Source organism: Phaethon lepturus, unplaced genomic scaffold, assembly GCF_000687285.1.
Source record: "Phaethon lepturus isolate BGI_N335 unplaced genomic scaffold, ASM68728v1 scaffold15863, whole genome shotgun sequence".
NCBI classification, from domain to species: Eukaryota; Metazoa; Chordata; class Aves; order Phaethontiformes; family Phaethontidae; genus Phaethon; species Phaethon lepturus.
In genome coordinates this window covers 1-17,126 of record NW_010527104.1, presented here as the reverse complement: position 1 = coordinate 17,126, position 17,126 = coordinate 1, and the positions used below count along the sequence as shown (strand labels likewise).

At 41.1% G+C, this 17,126-nt stretch overlaps 1 protein-coding gene across 1 annotated transcript; it reads left to right on the top strand.

Annotated features, from left to right (window-relative positions):
- Positions 1 to 387: 387 nt before the first annotated feature.
- On the top strand, positions 388 to 13,671 carry TCTN3 (tectonic family member 3; the record flags this gene model as incomplete). Its single annotated transcript, XM_010283286.1, has 13 exons — positions 388 to 463; positions 617 to 738; positions 4,665 to 4,777; positions 5,094 to 5,202; positions 5,273 to 5,391; positions 6,499 to 6,534; positions 6,938 to 7,012; positions 7,114 to 7,239; positions 8,260 to 8,355; positions 8,613 to 8,710; positions 9,322 to 9,487; positions 10,232 to 10,369; positions 13,450 to 13,671. Coding segments are annotated over 13 exons (1,496 nt in total), but the record flags the coding sequence as incomplete, so codon positions are not given.
- Positions 13,672 to 17,126: the final 3,455 nt, after the last annotated feature.

Here is a 17,126-nt window from a genome sequence, read left to right as displayed (position 1 = left end):
GCCGTTCAGCCGCCTTAGTGCCGCTGCCGTGTTTGCCGCGCCTCTCGGGCACGGGGGACAGGGCCCGACAGAGTGGAGGGCTTGGAAGGGCTTCCCGTGCCGGCATCTTCATGGCCCAGGTAAAGCAGGGCTTAGTTCCGCTGTGCTGGGGCTGCTGGCGGTGGGAACCAGGCGGCCTTACCTTAGGGAGGGAGAGCTTTCATCTGCACCGGGGGGACGGGAAAGCAGTTACCGCCGGCGAGGTGCTGCCAGTGAGGAAGCCGGTTTCAGCTGTTTGGAGAGTACTATCTGTGGGTGAGCCCTGTCTTTGCAGATTGCGGTTGTGAGGAGGACTGAGAGGAGCTGTCATACACAGACGCTGAATTTCTTTACCACTTTTTGTTCCAGGGAATTTCAGAGTGATTTCTAAATATACAAATGGAGAGTATCCACAAAGTTACTACGATGATGAGAGAGGCTTTCTGTAATTGATTATCAATGCAAATTGTACAATAACTCATGTAAGCTGATGAAAAATAATACTGTGTTGTGTTGCTGGCGTTTAGTAATGTAAAAAATGAAATTATGCAAGAATAGCCTCTTTAACAGTTTGCCGGGGGGAGGATTGTCTTTGCAGGTTTGGGAGCCCAGTGTGTGTGGAAAAATCACTCATATTCAGAAGTAACACCCCTTATCCTACTGATACCGTTGCTGTCCCTGGTGGACATGATCTGCTGTTCTGTGTGCAGCTGAATGATTGTAAGTAACCTTTCTTTCCACACGTTTAATTCATAGATTACCTCTGCTTAGTGAATCTTTTTTTAAACTTACATGTTACAATTGCTACTGATTATTTGGGCTGTTACAGTTCCAGAGAGACCATAGTGAATCAGGGTCCCAATACCAAAGACAAATAAATAAAAAAAAAATCATTGTACTTAGTTTAAGGGTAGGGTCTTTGGCTAAATACAAATAGGCCTTTATCAATTGCCTATCTGTATCTGAGATACCTTACTGAGTTTGCTACACTTAGAGCAGCAAATAAGTGTTCATGTTTGAAATACACCACTGTTGTCCTTTTCAGAAAGTGCTTTCTGTTCATATCTTGGATTCTTTATTTCATATGCTTATTTTCAACTTCTTTTTCTGCTGGCAATGATTTTTCTCTAATAATCATATACCCTCATAGGGTATGCCATTATCACTTTTTTTCACTTTCTACTTTCCACATTGTACTTCATGTGACTGATTTGATGTCCAACTCTCTGGCATTCATTGCAATTCACTAGGATCTCACGTTTGAACACTTACTGTTTTCTCTTTTGAGTCTTTTGCCTGGGAGTTTTTGCTCACAGTCCCATCTACTTCTGACCTAAATCATAGAATATTTTAGGTTGGGAGGGGCTCAGGAGGTTACTTGTTCCAACAACTAGTCAAAACAGGGTCAGCTTCCTGTTACTTAGTCCTGCTTTCAGTTCTTCACAGGTGTTGCCTGAATCTTTGGCACATAGGGAAGAGCAAAGGAACAATGAGAGCCTCACAGGACACAGTACAATAAGTAGTAGTGCTACAACTTCACCCATTCCAGTTGTCAGTAGGTCTCAGAGTCAAGGTGAATTTTGGTGAGGGCTTAACCCCAGCTGAACGTGACATCAGGCTCCTGGGTATTGCAGCCTGGAACTTGGAACTAGCTGCATTTTATCCTCTTCCCACACTGCCCACAGTATCATAAAAACAGGATTAGAAGGATTCAGAATTTGTAATCGCCTCCAAAGGAAGGGTCATCTCCATCCAGACTGATTGCACCAGATTTTTCTGGCCATTTAGTATTTGGGCTCTGTATCTGTCACATCATTAGGCCCACCGAACAAGCCCTAGACATTCGATTGCCCATGTACGTTAGGTGCAGCACACCTGGGAATGACAGAATTCATTGCGCACGTGGCCTTTTCCTTTCCTGGGTTTGTTGTTAGAAGAACACCTGGGAAGGACTTTATTTGGAATCACCTGAAGGATGATAAAGTTTTCTGGTAGCAACAGCCTTCTCCCCTTTGGCCTTCCACAAGGAAATACAGAAACACTTATATTCACATCAAATGATTGTGGAAGAAACCTTTCCAGGATGGATGGTGACATGAAATTCAGGATGGTTCCATTATTGGAACAGGCTCAGGGAGGTGGTGGAGTCACCATCACTGGAAGTATTCAAAAAACGTGTAGACGTGGCACTTCAGGACATGGTTTAGTGGGCATGGTGGTGTTGAGTTGACGGTTGGACTTGATGATCTTAAAGGTCTTTTTCAACCTTAACGATTCTGTGATTCTATGAGCTACTGCTGGCACAAATATAATCAAGCCTGCTCCAGAGGGCCTCCTGGAAAAGAGCAAGTGCGCAGCCTCTGAACCTAATGAATTATCGTGGCCAGTAACAAAGAGATTGTGATGCACAAATTGACTTTACCTTGTTGAAACCATTGCTAGCAGATACCAGAGAAGTGTTCAAGTTTTACTAATACTTCTTTATTATGCTTCTGAAATTGGAGGTTTTTTCTTCCTCTGCTTGGCAGTAATGGCTCTTTCCATGGCTGTCCTCATTTTTTCCTGACTGCAGTACTCTATTTCAGTTGTATTCTCTGAAGTGTAAGCCATCCTTTGCTTTGCCCAGTCATCTTTCTTGCCTATTTTTCTGACTATTGCCATCCTTCAATTGCTTTATTTTTCTACTTTTTCATACTGTTGTTCTCCATCTGACAGCTGGTCACAACTCTGGCATTCCTCTAACCTCAATAGCTCATCACACCCTGTCTTCTCTTTCTTTTGTGCTCTCCTCTGTGGCTCGCTCTTCCTTTTGCGACTTTTCTCAGTACCACCTTTTCACTGTCTCGTGCTAAGGGTGGAGTTTCACGTATGTCTTAAACTGATTTTAGACTGTATTGATACTAAATGGAGCAGTGTGACGGCTCACCAGAACCCTAACAGTTCCTTCTGTCTAGCAATTATGTAGCTGGCTCGGTCAGGCAGTCTTAGCTGATCCAACTGACAAGTAATTCATTAAAAGGAAGAAATCAGTTCTCAGGGACAGTTGGAAGTATTGGATATTTTCAAAATACTTAAAGTACATCTAAAAGTATTCCTGTTTCACATACTAGCTCCTCAAGATAACAACTTTGTCTTTAGTTTTTGCAGGTGTTAGGAGAATATTGCTGCTATTTCTGCTTCTAAATCAGGGGAAGAACTAGTATGAATGCATTTTAAATTTACAGGAATCATTACACCCAAGCCTGTCTCCTGTTTTGGTTTTTTTTATTTCTTTATTTTTTAAAGTTTGTCTTGTTTCAGACAAATTAGATTGTCTGAAATTCTTTTTTGCGTTTTTCTACAAGATTAAATAGCCTTTAGAAGCTAGCGTGCTTTCTTGAGCAAACTACACTACGAACAAGTTATATATGTCCTTTCCTTGAAAACTTAAGCCATTTGAATATCTTAATTTTTGCTGCAGAAGGCCTTTTCTTCCAGTTTTCAGGTATATTTTGCATTATGTAATGTCATTTAGTCTGCGTTAGCAAGTATTCTGCTTTGACAATAGAAGAGTACATAAAGAACTGCATTCCAAACAAAAGAAATGGTTGTGAGTAGCACAACCACTAATGTTTTCTTTTTCAGTCTAATGCTTACACCCTCAAGTGAATGATATGAAAGCTGCTCTATTCACCTATTTTTGTGAACCTTGTGGGATCGCAATACTCCTTCAGCCTTTATCTCCTTAAAAGATTTAGTTGACTGCTTGACTAATGCTGTATTTAGATACAAAAAAGCTTTCATTTCTGCTTGCTGCTCTGTACATCTGAGGATCTGCTCTGCCTGTGAACAGAAGAATTACAGTGAGAGCTTAAGTTATTTTTTTTTCTCTTCACTCCCCGCCCACAACCATCTAGACTACCTAAATTCTTTTTGGTAGTACTGTAATCAAGGATACTGCCACTCAATCCCGTTGTAGGTATGATCTGTAGAATCCTCAAACCTTGTAAGACATTTCATTTGGATGTATTAAAAAGTTTATTGCTTGAACAAGTCCATTAGGATGAGTCTATATAAGTATGTCCTTAATAATTTTATGACTTAGTGTTTTAGCAGTAATAATTTAATACTTTGGAACATTGTAACCATACTGAATACCACTGGGTCAGGAGCGCATCACTGTGGGATACCAATAGAAAGATTGGGGGGTTTAGGATGCCTATTCCCTATTCATACTTACTTTGAGTTTTACTAACCTTAATTATTTTTAATCCATTTAATGTTGCTTTTAGTGAACTCACATATTGGTAGTGTTTTGTCATTAAAATGTCACGTGTGTCTAATTTGGGCATTTTACAGAGATTACAGCACATACTAAGGCAGCTGTCTTAAGCAGTTTTCATGCTTTTTGGAAACTCACATTTGTGTATTAACACCTATTTCCCATGAAACAGTACAAACTAGTACTCATTATATCATCCTGTTCATAGCTCATATTAGCCTGTTAGCAGTGTAACTGTGGGTTAATGGGATAAGGCACTATCTAGCTTACAGTTACCAAAGTTGTTCCTTTTAAAAATGTTGGGACAATATTACTTTTTCTTGGATCTGTCTTTTCTAGTAATTTGATACTGGCGGATATTTTTTTTTCTCTTTTCAACCTTTAGCAAAGCTGAACTATTTCCAACAGCCACAGGGTATCAAAGAATCTGATTTTTGGAAGTTCTCAGAGAAGTATGGCAAACACTCTGCCCGCCCGCCATTCTCTGCCTTTTATCGGGTGAGTTGAAAGAAACTAGCAATCAGTTTGCAGATACACTTTTACTAAAGCTGTCTGTAATAAGAACAGCTTGAAAGATTCTTATTTTTCTACCTATAATCCATATTATCTCTCAGTTCGTTTCATTCCTTATTGTGTAAATTTTCTGATTAGTTTTCTTGTATTTAAAAGTTTGGACAACCCTTTAGACAAAGCTGGGTGTACACTAAGGAGAAGTATAAATTTGCCTCTGTGCCCTGATGATGTCATCACCTTGCACTTGGCCTTAGTATTCCACAGTCATTTTGTCTGTGATTTCTCCAAATTGTCTTTTCAGGCTGGTGATCCAATCCTAATCTACTTTGATACATCATCTGTACTGAGCACGCTTAGACAGCCAGTAAAAATGGGAGCCAGTGGACTTTGTGTTGATGGAAATCCTGCCGGTTAGTAAAGGGGGAAGAATTTCCTAGGGTGGTTTGCTTCTGTTTTATCTGTTGTCATGTCTTAACTCAGGCTTCCTGGACAGTAAAAGCACAAGCTGTACTCGGATTTTTGCCAGCTTGAGCAAGAGCTGCATTACTGACCCTGCCCTCAATGCTGCCTCCTACTACCGTGACTTCACTGTGCTAAAGGTGCATGTCATATTTCTTCCTTTTGCTCAACATCTTGTTTGCTTGACTTTCCGTTGCAACTTCAGCTGACTGGAAAGCTACAGGTCATCTGGTATGTCATCTCTGATCTCCCAATTGTTATGGCCTTCTTGCTGGAAGTCCTGTTAGAAATGTCATGATCTGTGACAATTCCTCAATTCAAACTATTTTTCCAATAAATTTCAGTTATTAGCAAATTCTTAATGCATTTAAACAGGTACTTCATTGATACTTCATAGTTTTAATGGTTTAACTAGAACTCTCTCGCATTTTAAATAGACTGTTTATCAAAGTGTTTCTGTCTGTTCCATGAACTTGATCAAGCAAGCAATGCATGTTCTTAGTAAAGAATAAGGATTTGTTTTATGCAATGTTATCTCTAAAATCACACTGAAGGCCAGTTATCAATATTAGCTTTATTTACATTCATATATTGAATTCCATATAAATTTCTCCATTATTTATCCTGACAAACATTTCAAAATCACCGATTCATTGTTCAGGGTTCATCATGCTGGTCTTACTGAGTGTTAACATGTAAATATCTCCTCTCATCTTCTGGAGTTTCTCTGGTGTTCCAAGATAAAATGGCAGTGTAAACATTAACACCTTACTAAGGCTTATGACTCAGTTTACCCTTATATTGGAAATCTAAATCTACATAACTGTAGTAGAGAGTCTTCTACTGATCAGATTTAACTCATGTTTTCCAGGCTTGCTTTGTCACTGTGGCCAAAATTTTATTTTTCCTTAAATGGAAGCTGAAGTTTCTAATTACTTGATTTCCAGAAGGGGGAGCTCCAGGAATCATTCAAAGATGATGAAGTATCTGCATTCGACAGGTCATAAGTGGGGCCAAGAGTAAAATTTGTCTTCTGATGTTCTAAGAATGCTTTCTGCGGATTATGTCAGTGATTTCTAGATCATAAATTGATGACAAGTTTTACACATCTGGAATAAACAAAGTAATTTTTGTCAATATAATATGTAGCCTCTGTTTAGTGATGGTTTCCTAACTTTAGGCACTTGCAAACCCAGCAAATTGGTTGGTTTTTTGGTGTTGTATGTTGGTTTGTTTGTTTTCCTCAGGTCCCAATTAATGACACCATTGTGCAGTCCATGAAGGTCAGTCCTTATTTCCGATGCAAATAATTTCTGCTTCTGAAATAAAACATATCTGAAATCTTGGGCATTCATAGTAATGCCCATGGGTTGGGAACTTGGGAGAATGGGAATGTTCTGTGTCTGAGACAAGATTTTTTGGACAAAAGTGTGACATTGTAGAAATAAAAATAGGGATATAAGGAAATACGTACTTTTAAATGAACAGGCGTAGATAGGGGTGGGGTCGGGGAGGCAGCTTGTTTTCTTAGAAAAAAATGGGCATCTGGAGCAGGGTGATGTGTCCACAAATCACAGCTGGAGCAGGAAGGTAAATCGGACCTGGGTGGAAAAGCAGCGGAAAAGAGTAAGAAAGGCGCGCTGCTCTTGAAGAATTGCTAGTCGTTAATATGCTTACTATCTGCAGGTAAAGGTCACTGCAGTCGCACCGCCTGGAGCTCCCCACATGAAAGACAACACATGTAACAGCGTTGTCTCTGAGGTACCTGAATCTTCTTTCCTTTGGGCAGCTCAACGCTAGCTTAAAGTCATTGCCCTATTGCCTGCCTTTGCCTCTGATTCTTCTCTGAATTGGACTTTCAGGTGATCTACGAGATAGAATTCAGTGGCACACATGGGATACAGAGTGTTTCTGTCCGGTTCAAAGTGAGCAACATCTCTGGGAACTTGGGATCCTCTCTGCAGCAGCGCTTCACACTGCAGTTCTGGGTCAGTGCCGGTATCCTCCCTGGCTCTTGCCAAGTTTGTAGTTTGTGACCCGCTTTTGTACAGATGAGATGTGAAAAGATTAGAGGCGTGTCACTGTGGTATGGTAGTACCAGGACCCTGGGGTACAGCTGGTGGTCAAATGAAGAAGGGGACACTGGTCTGGTCTCAAGTAAACCACATTAGTAGAAAAATTCAAGCTCGGTGCAAGCATGCATTCTTGCACTCCACAAGTTTGAAGGGGCTGATTATTTTTGTCTGACTATTTTTTGCTGTTGTTTTGATTTGGTTTTTGTTGGTGCGGGTAGAAGGAGAGAGGATGAGATCAGGGTCACCAGCATGGTCTTGCAAAGGAAAGGGTTGTATCTGAGGTGTTCAGTGTTTGTGAACAAGGTTGCTACATTTAGTCCAGGTGCTTATTTAACTTTGCAAGAAAAAAACGAGTTTTTTGCAAGCAAGAAAACAAGTTATTTTGGAGGGGGTGGAAATCTGGGAAATACTAATGTGTGTTGAAGTTCTTAGAAACCTTGCCCCATAGAGGCAATGTAAAGTGGGGCAGGTGGTGATGTTGGGGTTGATAAGCGTGCAGTGCAACCTTGTTGAAGTTATCCCTAGAGGCTCTTCCTATAAAACAATTTAGAAGTGGAATCTGCCACTCAGAATTGAGGTCAAGGCAGGGTTTGTTCTGCAGATGATCTGTAGAATTGCCCAGACTGATATATTCACTTCCTTAGAGACAAATGCTGAGCCATAGGAATTCATTATCTCAAGAACTGTCCTGGTAGTATTCACATTTCAGGGTACTGATATACAGGTTTTTACCCCCTGGACTACAGATGAACTTGCCAGGTAAGAAAGAGGATTTGGAAACAAATAATGAAGGTTTTAGTAGTAATATTCAGTCATTCAAAAATGGGTTACATTTACATTTTTGAGACTGTAAATTTGATCTTCTGAGATGAATGGATCTCATCAGTGCCAATGTTTTCCCCTTTCTTCTTTTTTCCCTTTGCCTCTTTGTAGACCAGGACTCTTCCTCATATGTTGCCTAGAAGTGGAAACCCTGGCTATATCACTGGAGCACCACTGTTGATTGCAAACAATGGTGCCATGCAGCATGTATCCTTTTTCTGCTATCGAGTTTTGTTTATCACTGAGTTTATTGACTTCTGGTACTCTACTGTCTGGACTTTTGAGATTCTAGCTTTGCCTGTAAGGGCATACCTCAGTATTACATTGCAGCCATCAGCAAGTCTTTCAGTCACAACTGAATTGTAGTTCTGTGATAGGGATAAGGAGGATTGTTAAATACAAGTTGGGTGTCCTGTATTGTCTGTTTACACTTTTGTTTGGCTTCCTGATGTGCATTCTGTCAGATGAGCATTTTACAGAGCGAAAGTGATGGAAGTTGCTCACAATTCCTCAGACACACAGTACAATTTGGAAGAAATATGAGGTCAGGCTGCAAGCTCAGGTAACAACACACTCTGCGGTCACCCTTCCTGGCACATGTAGAAGGTGTGGACTCACTTAGCACATTCTTCCATAGTCTCTCACACACTGCTGTGGAGCCTAGGTCCTTCCCTGAGGTCACCAATGGGTCTCTACGGATGTGTTGTATACTCCTAAGAGGACTTGAATATCAGAGAGATGGTGGACCTCTAGAACAATCTGAACACTGTGAAGGTCTTCTGGGACATTTTGAGGTTGTCTGACAACAACAAGAGTAGAGTTTGCATTTGAGAAGTGACTTATAATGGAACCTTAAAAAGTGATTGTTTTGATGATTTGGATCATTCTTTTGCTGGTGACAGGGCAGGTATACCACCACCGATGTGATAAGATGGCTAAAGAGCTGTCCGTTTTCCTTATCATGCATTACCCTTCCATGCTTTTCTTCTCCCTTCTCATTGCAGAAAGGATTGAAACTGCATCCATTTAACACCAATACTTCCATAATGATCCTGTTGACTCATTACAAGAGCAGAAGAAATACTCATTACAAAGGAAGGGTGTTGATAGAAGGGTTTTTTTTTTTCTGTTCCAGAAATCACTTTGTCAAAGCTGTTATTTTCTTGTTTCCAGCCTATCCCCAATACTGGAAGAAAGTAACTGTAGTTACATCCAACAGAAGTTATACAAGGCTCTTCAGGGGATGAACAGAGCAGAGGACCTTGCTATAACTGGCAGTGCTCATTCAACCCAGGCAGAAGCATGGATGACCATTCTGATTCAGAACTGCAGTGTGCAGGTAATATGAATGCAAAAAGACCAGATGTGAATATTTTTCCTTTCATATCTTTGTATTGCCTTGGGGAAGCGTGGGCATGGGGCAAAAAGAAACAGTTTGTTCATCTGGGCTTACTTTCTTTGTGTGATGATCCACTGACTCTCAGGGGCCTTAATGCCTGTAAGCAGTCACTCTTCTTATGGTTCATATTATTAGGATACTTACTAAACTAAACAAAAAAACCCTGACAGATTTAATATCTCTTGAATCCTGTTCCTGCTATTTAAATGGGCAAAAAGAGTTTAATACTGAATCCAGTGTTGTATTACCTTCTGACAGCCTTCTAGAACTAATACTATCTGGTTACTTCCTATTAATTTGATGCTTTTATTATTATCGTCCTTTCTGATTTTCCAGTTTCTGAGGATATTTATATGTTACCTAATAAGGGTAAAAGTTTGCCATCCAAATACTTATGGAGGAGGGAAATTCTATTTTAATAATTATTAATCTGGCAGGAGATGGCCTAGTAGAAATGCAAGTGGTAGAGCTGAGACAAATTCTGTTTGGAAATGAGATGACAATAAGATGGATATAGCTGTAAAATGGGTGGTTGACCTGACCAGAACTTATAGGGTTAGTGCTGAAGTGACTGATTCAGGTTCTGTGACCTGTACTATCCAAAATATTAGACTTTGACCATAATGGTCCTTTTTCACCTTTAAAATACTATATTCAGATGTTTGGGGTACATTTTATTTTCAGGCTGTGAATTGCACTTCCTGTTGCACGGTTCCTGTGACCCTGGAGATACAGATATTGTGGACTAAGGTGGGCCTCCTGTCCAACCCACAAGCTCAAATACTGGGTGCACGGTACTTTTATCAGTGTCACCCTCTGAAGGTATGGAATTTAAAAACCCTTCCTCATACACAGAGGTGATTAAATGGGGTTCACGGGTTATTTAAGAACCAAGGAATCAAATGGTCTTGATATTACTGAGTTGAGATTTACTGAACTTTAGCACTGGTCTGGCTGCAATGGCAACAGTTTGTATTTAACAGCTCCATAGAGGAAAGTGGTTTTATGGTCTTGGCAGTTATGTCCTCAATCAGTTGTACACCTGGAAAACGTACCTTCTTTCCAACTTCAAACCAACTTCTACCACTTAAGGACTCAAACTTTAAACTTTTAATTATGCTCAGTATAAAGTTTTAGTTACAAACATTCAATAACTACATGTTTATCTAGTTGTCTCTTAAAGCCTTGATATGGAATTTGAGTTGATTTCTATTTCGCAGACTCGACAGCATGCTGATAGTCTGTGCAAGAAGATATTTCTATTCCTCTAGGCATTCTGAAATCACCAACAGGTAGCTGAGGAAGAGACTAATGCTGATGGCAGCACATTTGAAGAATTAGGGGGAAAGGTTGTAAGCCAGAAAGCAGGTTTCTAAAAGATGATGATGTGATGGAAACATTCAAGGTCAGGTTGGACGGGGCTCTGAGCAACCTGATCTAGTAGAAGATGTCCCTGCTCATTGCAGAGGGGTTGGACTAGATGATGTTTAAAGGTCTCTTCCAACCCAAACTATAGGAAGCTGGAGCTAACAGGTCTGCAAATGAGAATTAATAGTCTTTTTCAAGCGTGTGTCAGTGGATCCCATTTTGGTGCAAGGCTGGATTCCTGACATCACAAAGTCTTTTGGGCAGCAGATGTATTTCAAGGCTTATACTTCTCTGCAAGGGCTTCAGGGGGAGCAGCTGACACCTGCCCATGGCGTTCTCATGGCAGTGAGGTATGACATGGCAAGTGTCTGTCTGATCTGTTATTACTCTTTGAACTTCAGACTCAATCTAAATGAGACTTTACATCCATTGTTTGGATGTGTCTCATGGTACCTCTTTGTCCTCCCTTCTTGCAACATATGTGAAAAGGACATGATAGGAAAATGTTCACCTTGTAAAACACGTGTTGCCCTGAGGCAAACTGACACCCCCACCGCTTGAAGATATTTTCTAAACCTGAGCTGTTACACGGCTCCATTAACAAAACTTCTGTCTGAGGAGGCAGACTTTACATTCCTAGCAAAAGTGCAGGGTGCATATCCCTCAGTAAGGATTAGCCAATCAAGAACTATGAGGTTCGGATTTCATCAGTATGAGCAACTGACGCTAATTACTTTAGAGCTGTAAGGTATATTGCAAAGCAAATGATAAGAAAACAACTTTCTAGCAGCAAGAAAGAAACACACCATTAAAATCAGTACCGACTTCATCAGTGGCAATCCACAAATTAGAGTTGTTAGTAAAGGCATTTTAACAAAGGTACCAGTCAGTACTGTACCCAGCAGTTAAGAATTGCAGCCATTTGTAAGCATACCAATGTGTGCTGTATATTGCTTTAGTTTTAAATTATGTCACTTCCCAGTTTTAGCCTACACATTCTCTATCTGGGAATTATCTGTTCCTTAAGAGAAAACCTTTTCCATTAGACCACACTGTGTCACTAGTTGGGAGTTGCCTTAGTGACTGACCAGAAAACACAGAACCCAGGAAAGACATCCCAGGTTCTACACCCATCCACAATATCTGGTCACTTGTATTTGGACTTCATGAAAATGCAAGACATTCTTAAATGATGTAGAGCTGTACAGGAGCATGCTGGAAGTTGCTTGTGGCTGCCTTCTCCCAGCTGTTGAGGAGGGATTGTGCATGTTTTTTTCTCCCCGCTAATCTCTCTGATTTTAAGGCAGATTTTGAAGGTCCGGACACAAAGCCAGAATTATTTTGAGGCTTCTTGTTGACTAAGGCGATTGTGCCTACTGTGTGTTTACTCATTGATAGGAGAACTTACGTCCATCATGAGTGAAGGGGAAATTGTGATTGTAACTGCTCAGCAGTGGTAATTTGTGACTGAGGAATGATCTAGCACAGAGGCCAAGGCAGCCCAGCTGCAAGAAGGGGTTAAACTGGCTGGAAGCAGAAATGCAGGAGACAGACTCCTTGCAAGGGAGTGAAGTTTCCCTTGGTGATAAGAAGCAGTCTCAGCATTGCCTTGTAGCCATCCTGGAATGGGAGTGCTCAGGGGCCACCTTTGGGCAGCAAAGCTGGGCTGGGGGATGGACCATGAGGTTCCCCATGCAGACGCTTTTGGGATTGGTGCAGGTGCAAGTGTATATAAGGAATCTGCTCATGAGGCATCTTTGCAGACTCCATGTAGAACCGTGTATTGCGGTAGGACTCTGCCCAATGCATTGTTCATTAAATTTTAAATTTAAATTTAAAATTTAAATGAGCCCAAGCTAGCCATAAAACTCCACATAGCTCAAGGAGCAAGTGTGTTAGTTGTCTTTCTTACAGCATTCTGTTGAAACAGAAAGGAACTGAGGCCTTAGAAGTTCAGTCCCTGTGCCTTCTTTACCAACAGACCTACCAATCTGTCTCCTTTCTGAAACAATATCCTAAAATGTGAGAAATAAATTCATTGTTGCATTGGATCCCTGCTTTATTTTATTGGTATTTTATTGAAAGGTTATAATCTTGTGGCAGTCCTGTCTGTTTCTGGCAGCAATCACCTGTTCAAAGGGCCAGGTGATCTTATCTTCCATAAAAGATACCATTTTATAAAAAACCAAGCTAGCTTTGCTTCTGCTGTTACTACCAGCTAGTTGATATGTGTTTCCTCTGAATAGGAAGCTTACTCTAGCAGAGCTTGAATCACTGCTTCCGTTCTGGACATCTGCAACATATGATGCACAATAGCTACTGATCTTTCCTGAGACCTGTGCCCTTGATTTACCTGCTAAGTATCAATTTTGGGAAAGAGGAGTTACTCCACTAAAAAATATATCTGGAACACTTAACTCCTACCATCCTACAGACATCTAGCATGCCAGTCATCTACAGTCTCCATTAGCAAAGAGAGATGCATCTTTTATACAACGTTTGCTAAACTCTTTGTGCTTTCCTTCTTGTTACAGTTCCTAAGCACAAGCACAGTACCTTTGACAACTGTCGTTACCTTCACTGACATGACAGAATGGCCAGAACCTCCACGAGGCCAGCCACAAATGCACTGGAAACTCCCATTTGACATCTTTTACCCATTCAAGGTGGCACTGAAGTTGGAAAGAAGTTATCAAGGTGATCTGGCTGGCTATTTTTTCTTGATTCTAATAATATCTAGTATTCTCTGCTTTTGAAAAGTCAGATAGACTGGGCCTGTACCTAAAGTTCGTTAAGTGAATTGACACATTCAGAATATGATCCAGATCAGAGACTTTTCTCCTCAGGTTCTTATACTGTGCCTACGATATCTATGTGCCTTCTGTTCTTGGATTAAGCCACATGACTAGCTTCTCTCCTGTGACCTCTCATGCCCCTGTTCTCCATATGTACCATCTGTGAACCTCACTGCAGTGAAACACTTGAGAGATAGAGGGATCGAGACGTTGCATTAATGAGGAACAAGGAGGAGAACGTTAAAATGAATATTCCGTGCTCCCAGAAACCAAGCAGTATGGAGAGAGGAGCGAAGTTCAATCCAAGCGTTTTGGCATCTTCCTGTTGGAGAAGCACCTGCTTTTTCTACATGGAACTAATATTTAAAATACAGGAGCCCTCCCAGGTGGCCTGAATTATTACTTTATGAGTAGACATGTCTGCCAGTCACCTTTAACCTGCCCTTGCTACATGACAACCGTGCCTCTGTGACAGTTTTTATTTCTTATTTTTCTATCTTTTCAAATACAGCTACTCAGTTGAAATTTTCATGTTTTAATCGCTGTTTGATCACATTAGCAATAGTGTCACACAAAGAAAAGTAATTGTACATGTCTGATCCTCTGAAATATAATTGATTTTTAGTTGTTTGTCAAGACAGCTTCCTTCCTGACTTTTTTTTTTTTTTTCTCTGAAGAACCAGACCTGAATATGTTTTTTCCTACACAAGAAACATTCTCTTGTGCTTCCAAATAGGAACTGGACTGATAATGATAGACTGAAATTCTAGGTGGCACATCAGCAAGAGTTGTGAACAGTCCTAAAGAAAATAATCAATTATTTTAGGAAGAATTTGTAGATGTATTATGAGACTGAAACTTACCTCAATAGCTTACCTCTGGCTCAGTCTCTGGGACCAGGATGTAAGTTTATTGTGTTTGAAGTTGAAGGTGATCTTCAGATTATGTAGTCTGCCCCACTGCATCACACAGGCTAAGGAAAGGTCCTCAATCATTCCATGAAGTTGTTGGATGACAGTATATTTTTTTAGCAAAGGATTTATTATTTATCTTAAATTCTTCACATGATGGAAAAATCTGTCCTATCTAATGTCAAGGACACCAGTGAAATCAATAATGGGAAAGAAAATCAGAGAAATCTAGCCTACCTTTAACAAAATGCATTTGTATGTGTACTGTGTATAGCAGCTTTGTTGCTCTTCCTCATTACAAACTTAAGAGTGCAAAAATAAACTGAAAAACTTGTAATTAGTCAGGATATCAAAGGAGATAGCCTTTGTGGTGGGTTGACCTTGGCTGGATGCCAGGTGCCACCAAGCCACTCTATCACTGCCCTCCTCAGCAGGACAGGGGGGAGAAATTAGAATGGAAAGAAAAAAAATAACCAAACACGTGCGTCAAGATAAAGGCAGTTTAATAGCAGAAAGCAAAGGCCACGCATGGAAGCAAAAGAAAATGGAAGGTTTACTCTCTACTTTCCCATCAGCGGGTGATGTTCAGCCACTTCCCGGGAAGCAGGGCTTCAGTAGGTGTAGCGGTTGCTCAGGAAGATAGACATCGGAAAACAAATGCCCCCCACTCCTCCTCCTGTCTCTTAGCTTTTATTGCTGAGCTGACGTCATATGGTATGGAATATCCCTTTGGCCAGTTTGGGCCAGCTGTCCTGGCTGTGTCCCCTCCCAAGATCTTGCCCACCCCCAGCCTACTGGTGGGGGGAATGTTGGAGAGACAGCCTTGATGCTGTGCGAGCACAGCCCAGCAGTAGCCAAAACCCTGGTGGGTTATCAACACTGTTCTAGTGACCAGTACAAAGCACAGCACTATGAGGGCTGCTGTGGGGAAAATTAACTCCATCTCATCCAGACCCAATACACCTGACTAAAACAAAACCACAACCTATCTAAAACGTGCAGATTATGGGGTAACTTCACATATTTAGCTTTCCGATGGCTTGCGTGGTTTATTAGCTTGGAAAGAATTCCCTGCAAGTGTCTGCTGCTTTCATTGGTTCTGATTCTGGGGCTGCCCGTGAAAGCCAGTCTGAACACATGTGCATTCCAGTGATATATATGGCTGGTGGTACCAGTAGAGCAATAAGCTTTGATTTTAGATAGATGTAGCTTCTCAACTGTACCTTTTTTGCAAAGCTTTTAGCAAAACACATAGCGTGTCACATGTCCTCTCATGCTGCTAATTTGTGGAATCAGGAAATTAATTCAGAGGTGACAGTAACTGAATTGAACAACGGGTTAGTTGGAGAAACTTGCCAGATGTCACATTGCCAGGTGTGTGGCTCAAATGAAAAGGATCTGGCATCTCCGTTCTCCACATTATTGAGATAATTCAATTAGGTGACTCCAGAGATTCTTTTTATTCTATGAACTGCAAATAACGTGGAAGTGCTGTAAGGATGCATCACCTTACTATTGTAATTCTCTTCTCGTATCCCTAACCTCCAAGGTGTCATATTTTCTAGCACATATTTGGCTGCTCTGACATTTCCTCATTGCAGGAAATGGAGCTGGAGCGAGCCTTCTCCATAACCTGGTCTAGCCTGACCTAAGGCATGCTCAATTCTAGCTATGCCATAATACATGGATGTGGGTTTAGAGTCTGCAGTTTCCTATGACAGTTTATTTCAGTGTCTACTTTGTCATGTTATGTTTTTCCCCACTATTTGAACTTAAATGGTCTCTGTTGCAATTGCGTTACCAGGCAACAGTATGACAATGTCACACACAAGGCAGACTCGTACGTCAGATGTACAGAATGGGATATTTATACTCCATGTCAAAGGGCTGAGACAACACTGCGTAATTTCTCTGCTGCCAGCACTCTGTCTGGAACCATCTTTCCAACGTGTCCTGTTTTGGGGCAGTGAGTCTACTTCTACTCCGTCCAAGTGAAAGATGCAGTTTTGGATTACAAAGTAGGAGCAGAGTTACGAAAAGTTAATAGAGTGCATTGCTGGTAGCAGTGTCAATTAGGCTGCCCACCCAGCTGTCACTTAGCTCTCCCCCTGGGGTTGTCAGGAGGTTGTCATACTGGAGGCGAGCAGCAGTGACTGCAGTGACTTCTCATTCTTGCTGGCTGAGCGAGCAGCACTTTGGAGTAGCACTCCTAGCTTTCGTCACAGATTCCTCCCCCGACCCAGCAAACAGAAATAGTGAGAATGTGCACTTCTGAAATTAAGTATTCTGAGATCATTCTCCCCTTCTTTAACAGAAGAACATACCTAAAATGCCAGGAAAAAGCTAAAGACGACATACTAAAAATTTCCATAAGCTCCTTAGTGTGCTTCCACTTTCTTCAGCCACTAAGTACGTGAACCACTGCTAAATTTCTTTGCCAAGTTTTAGCCGCTGTTCATCGCCGTAGGGTTTGTAGCGAAAGCAGAGGAGCGGGCGACAGCCCTG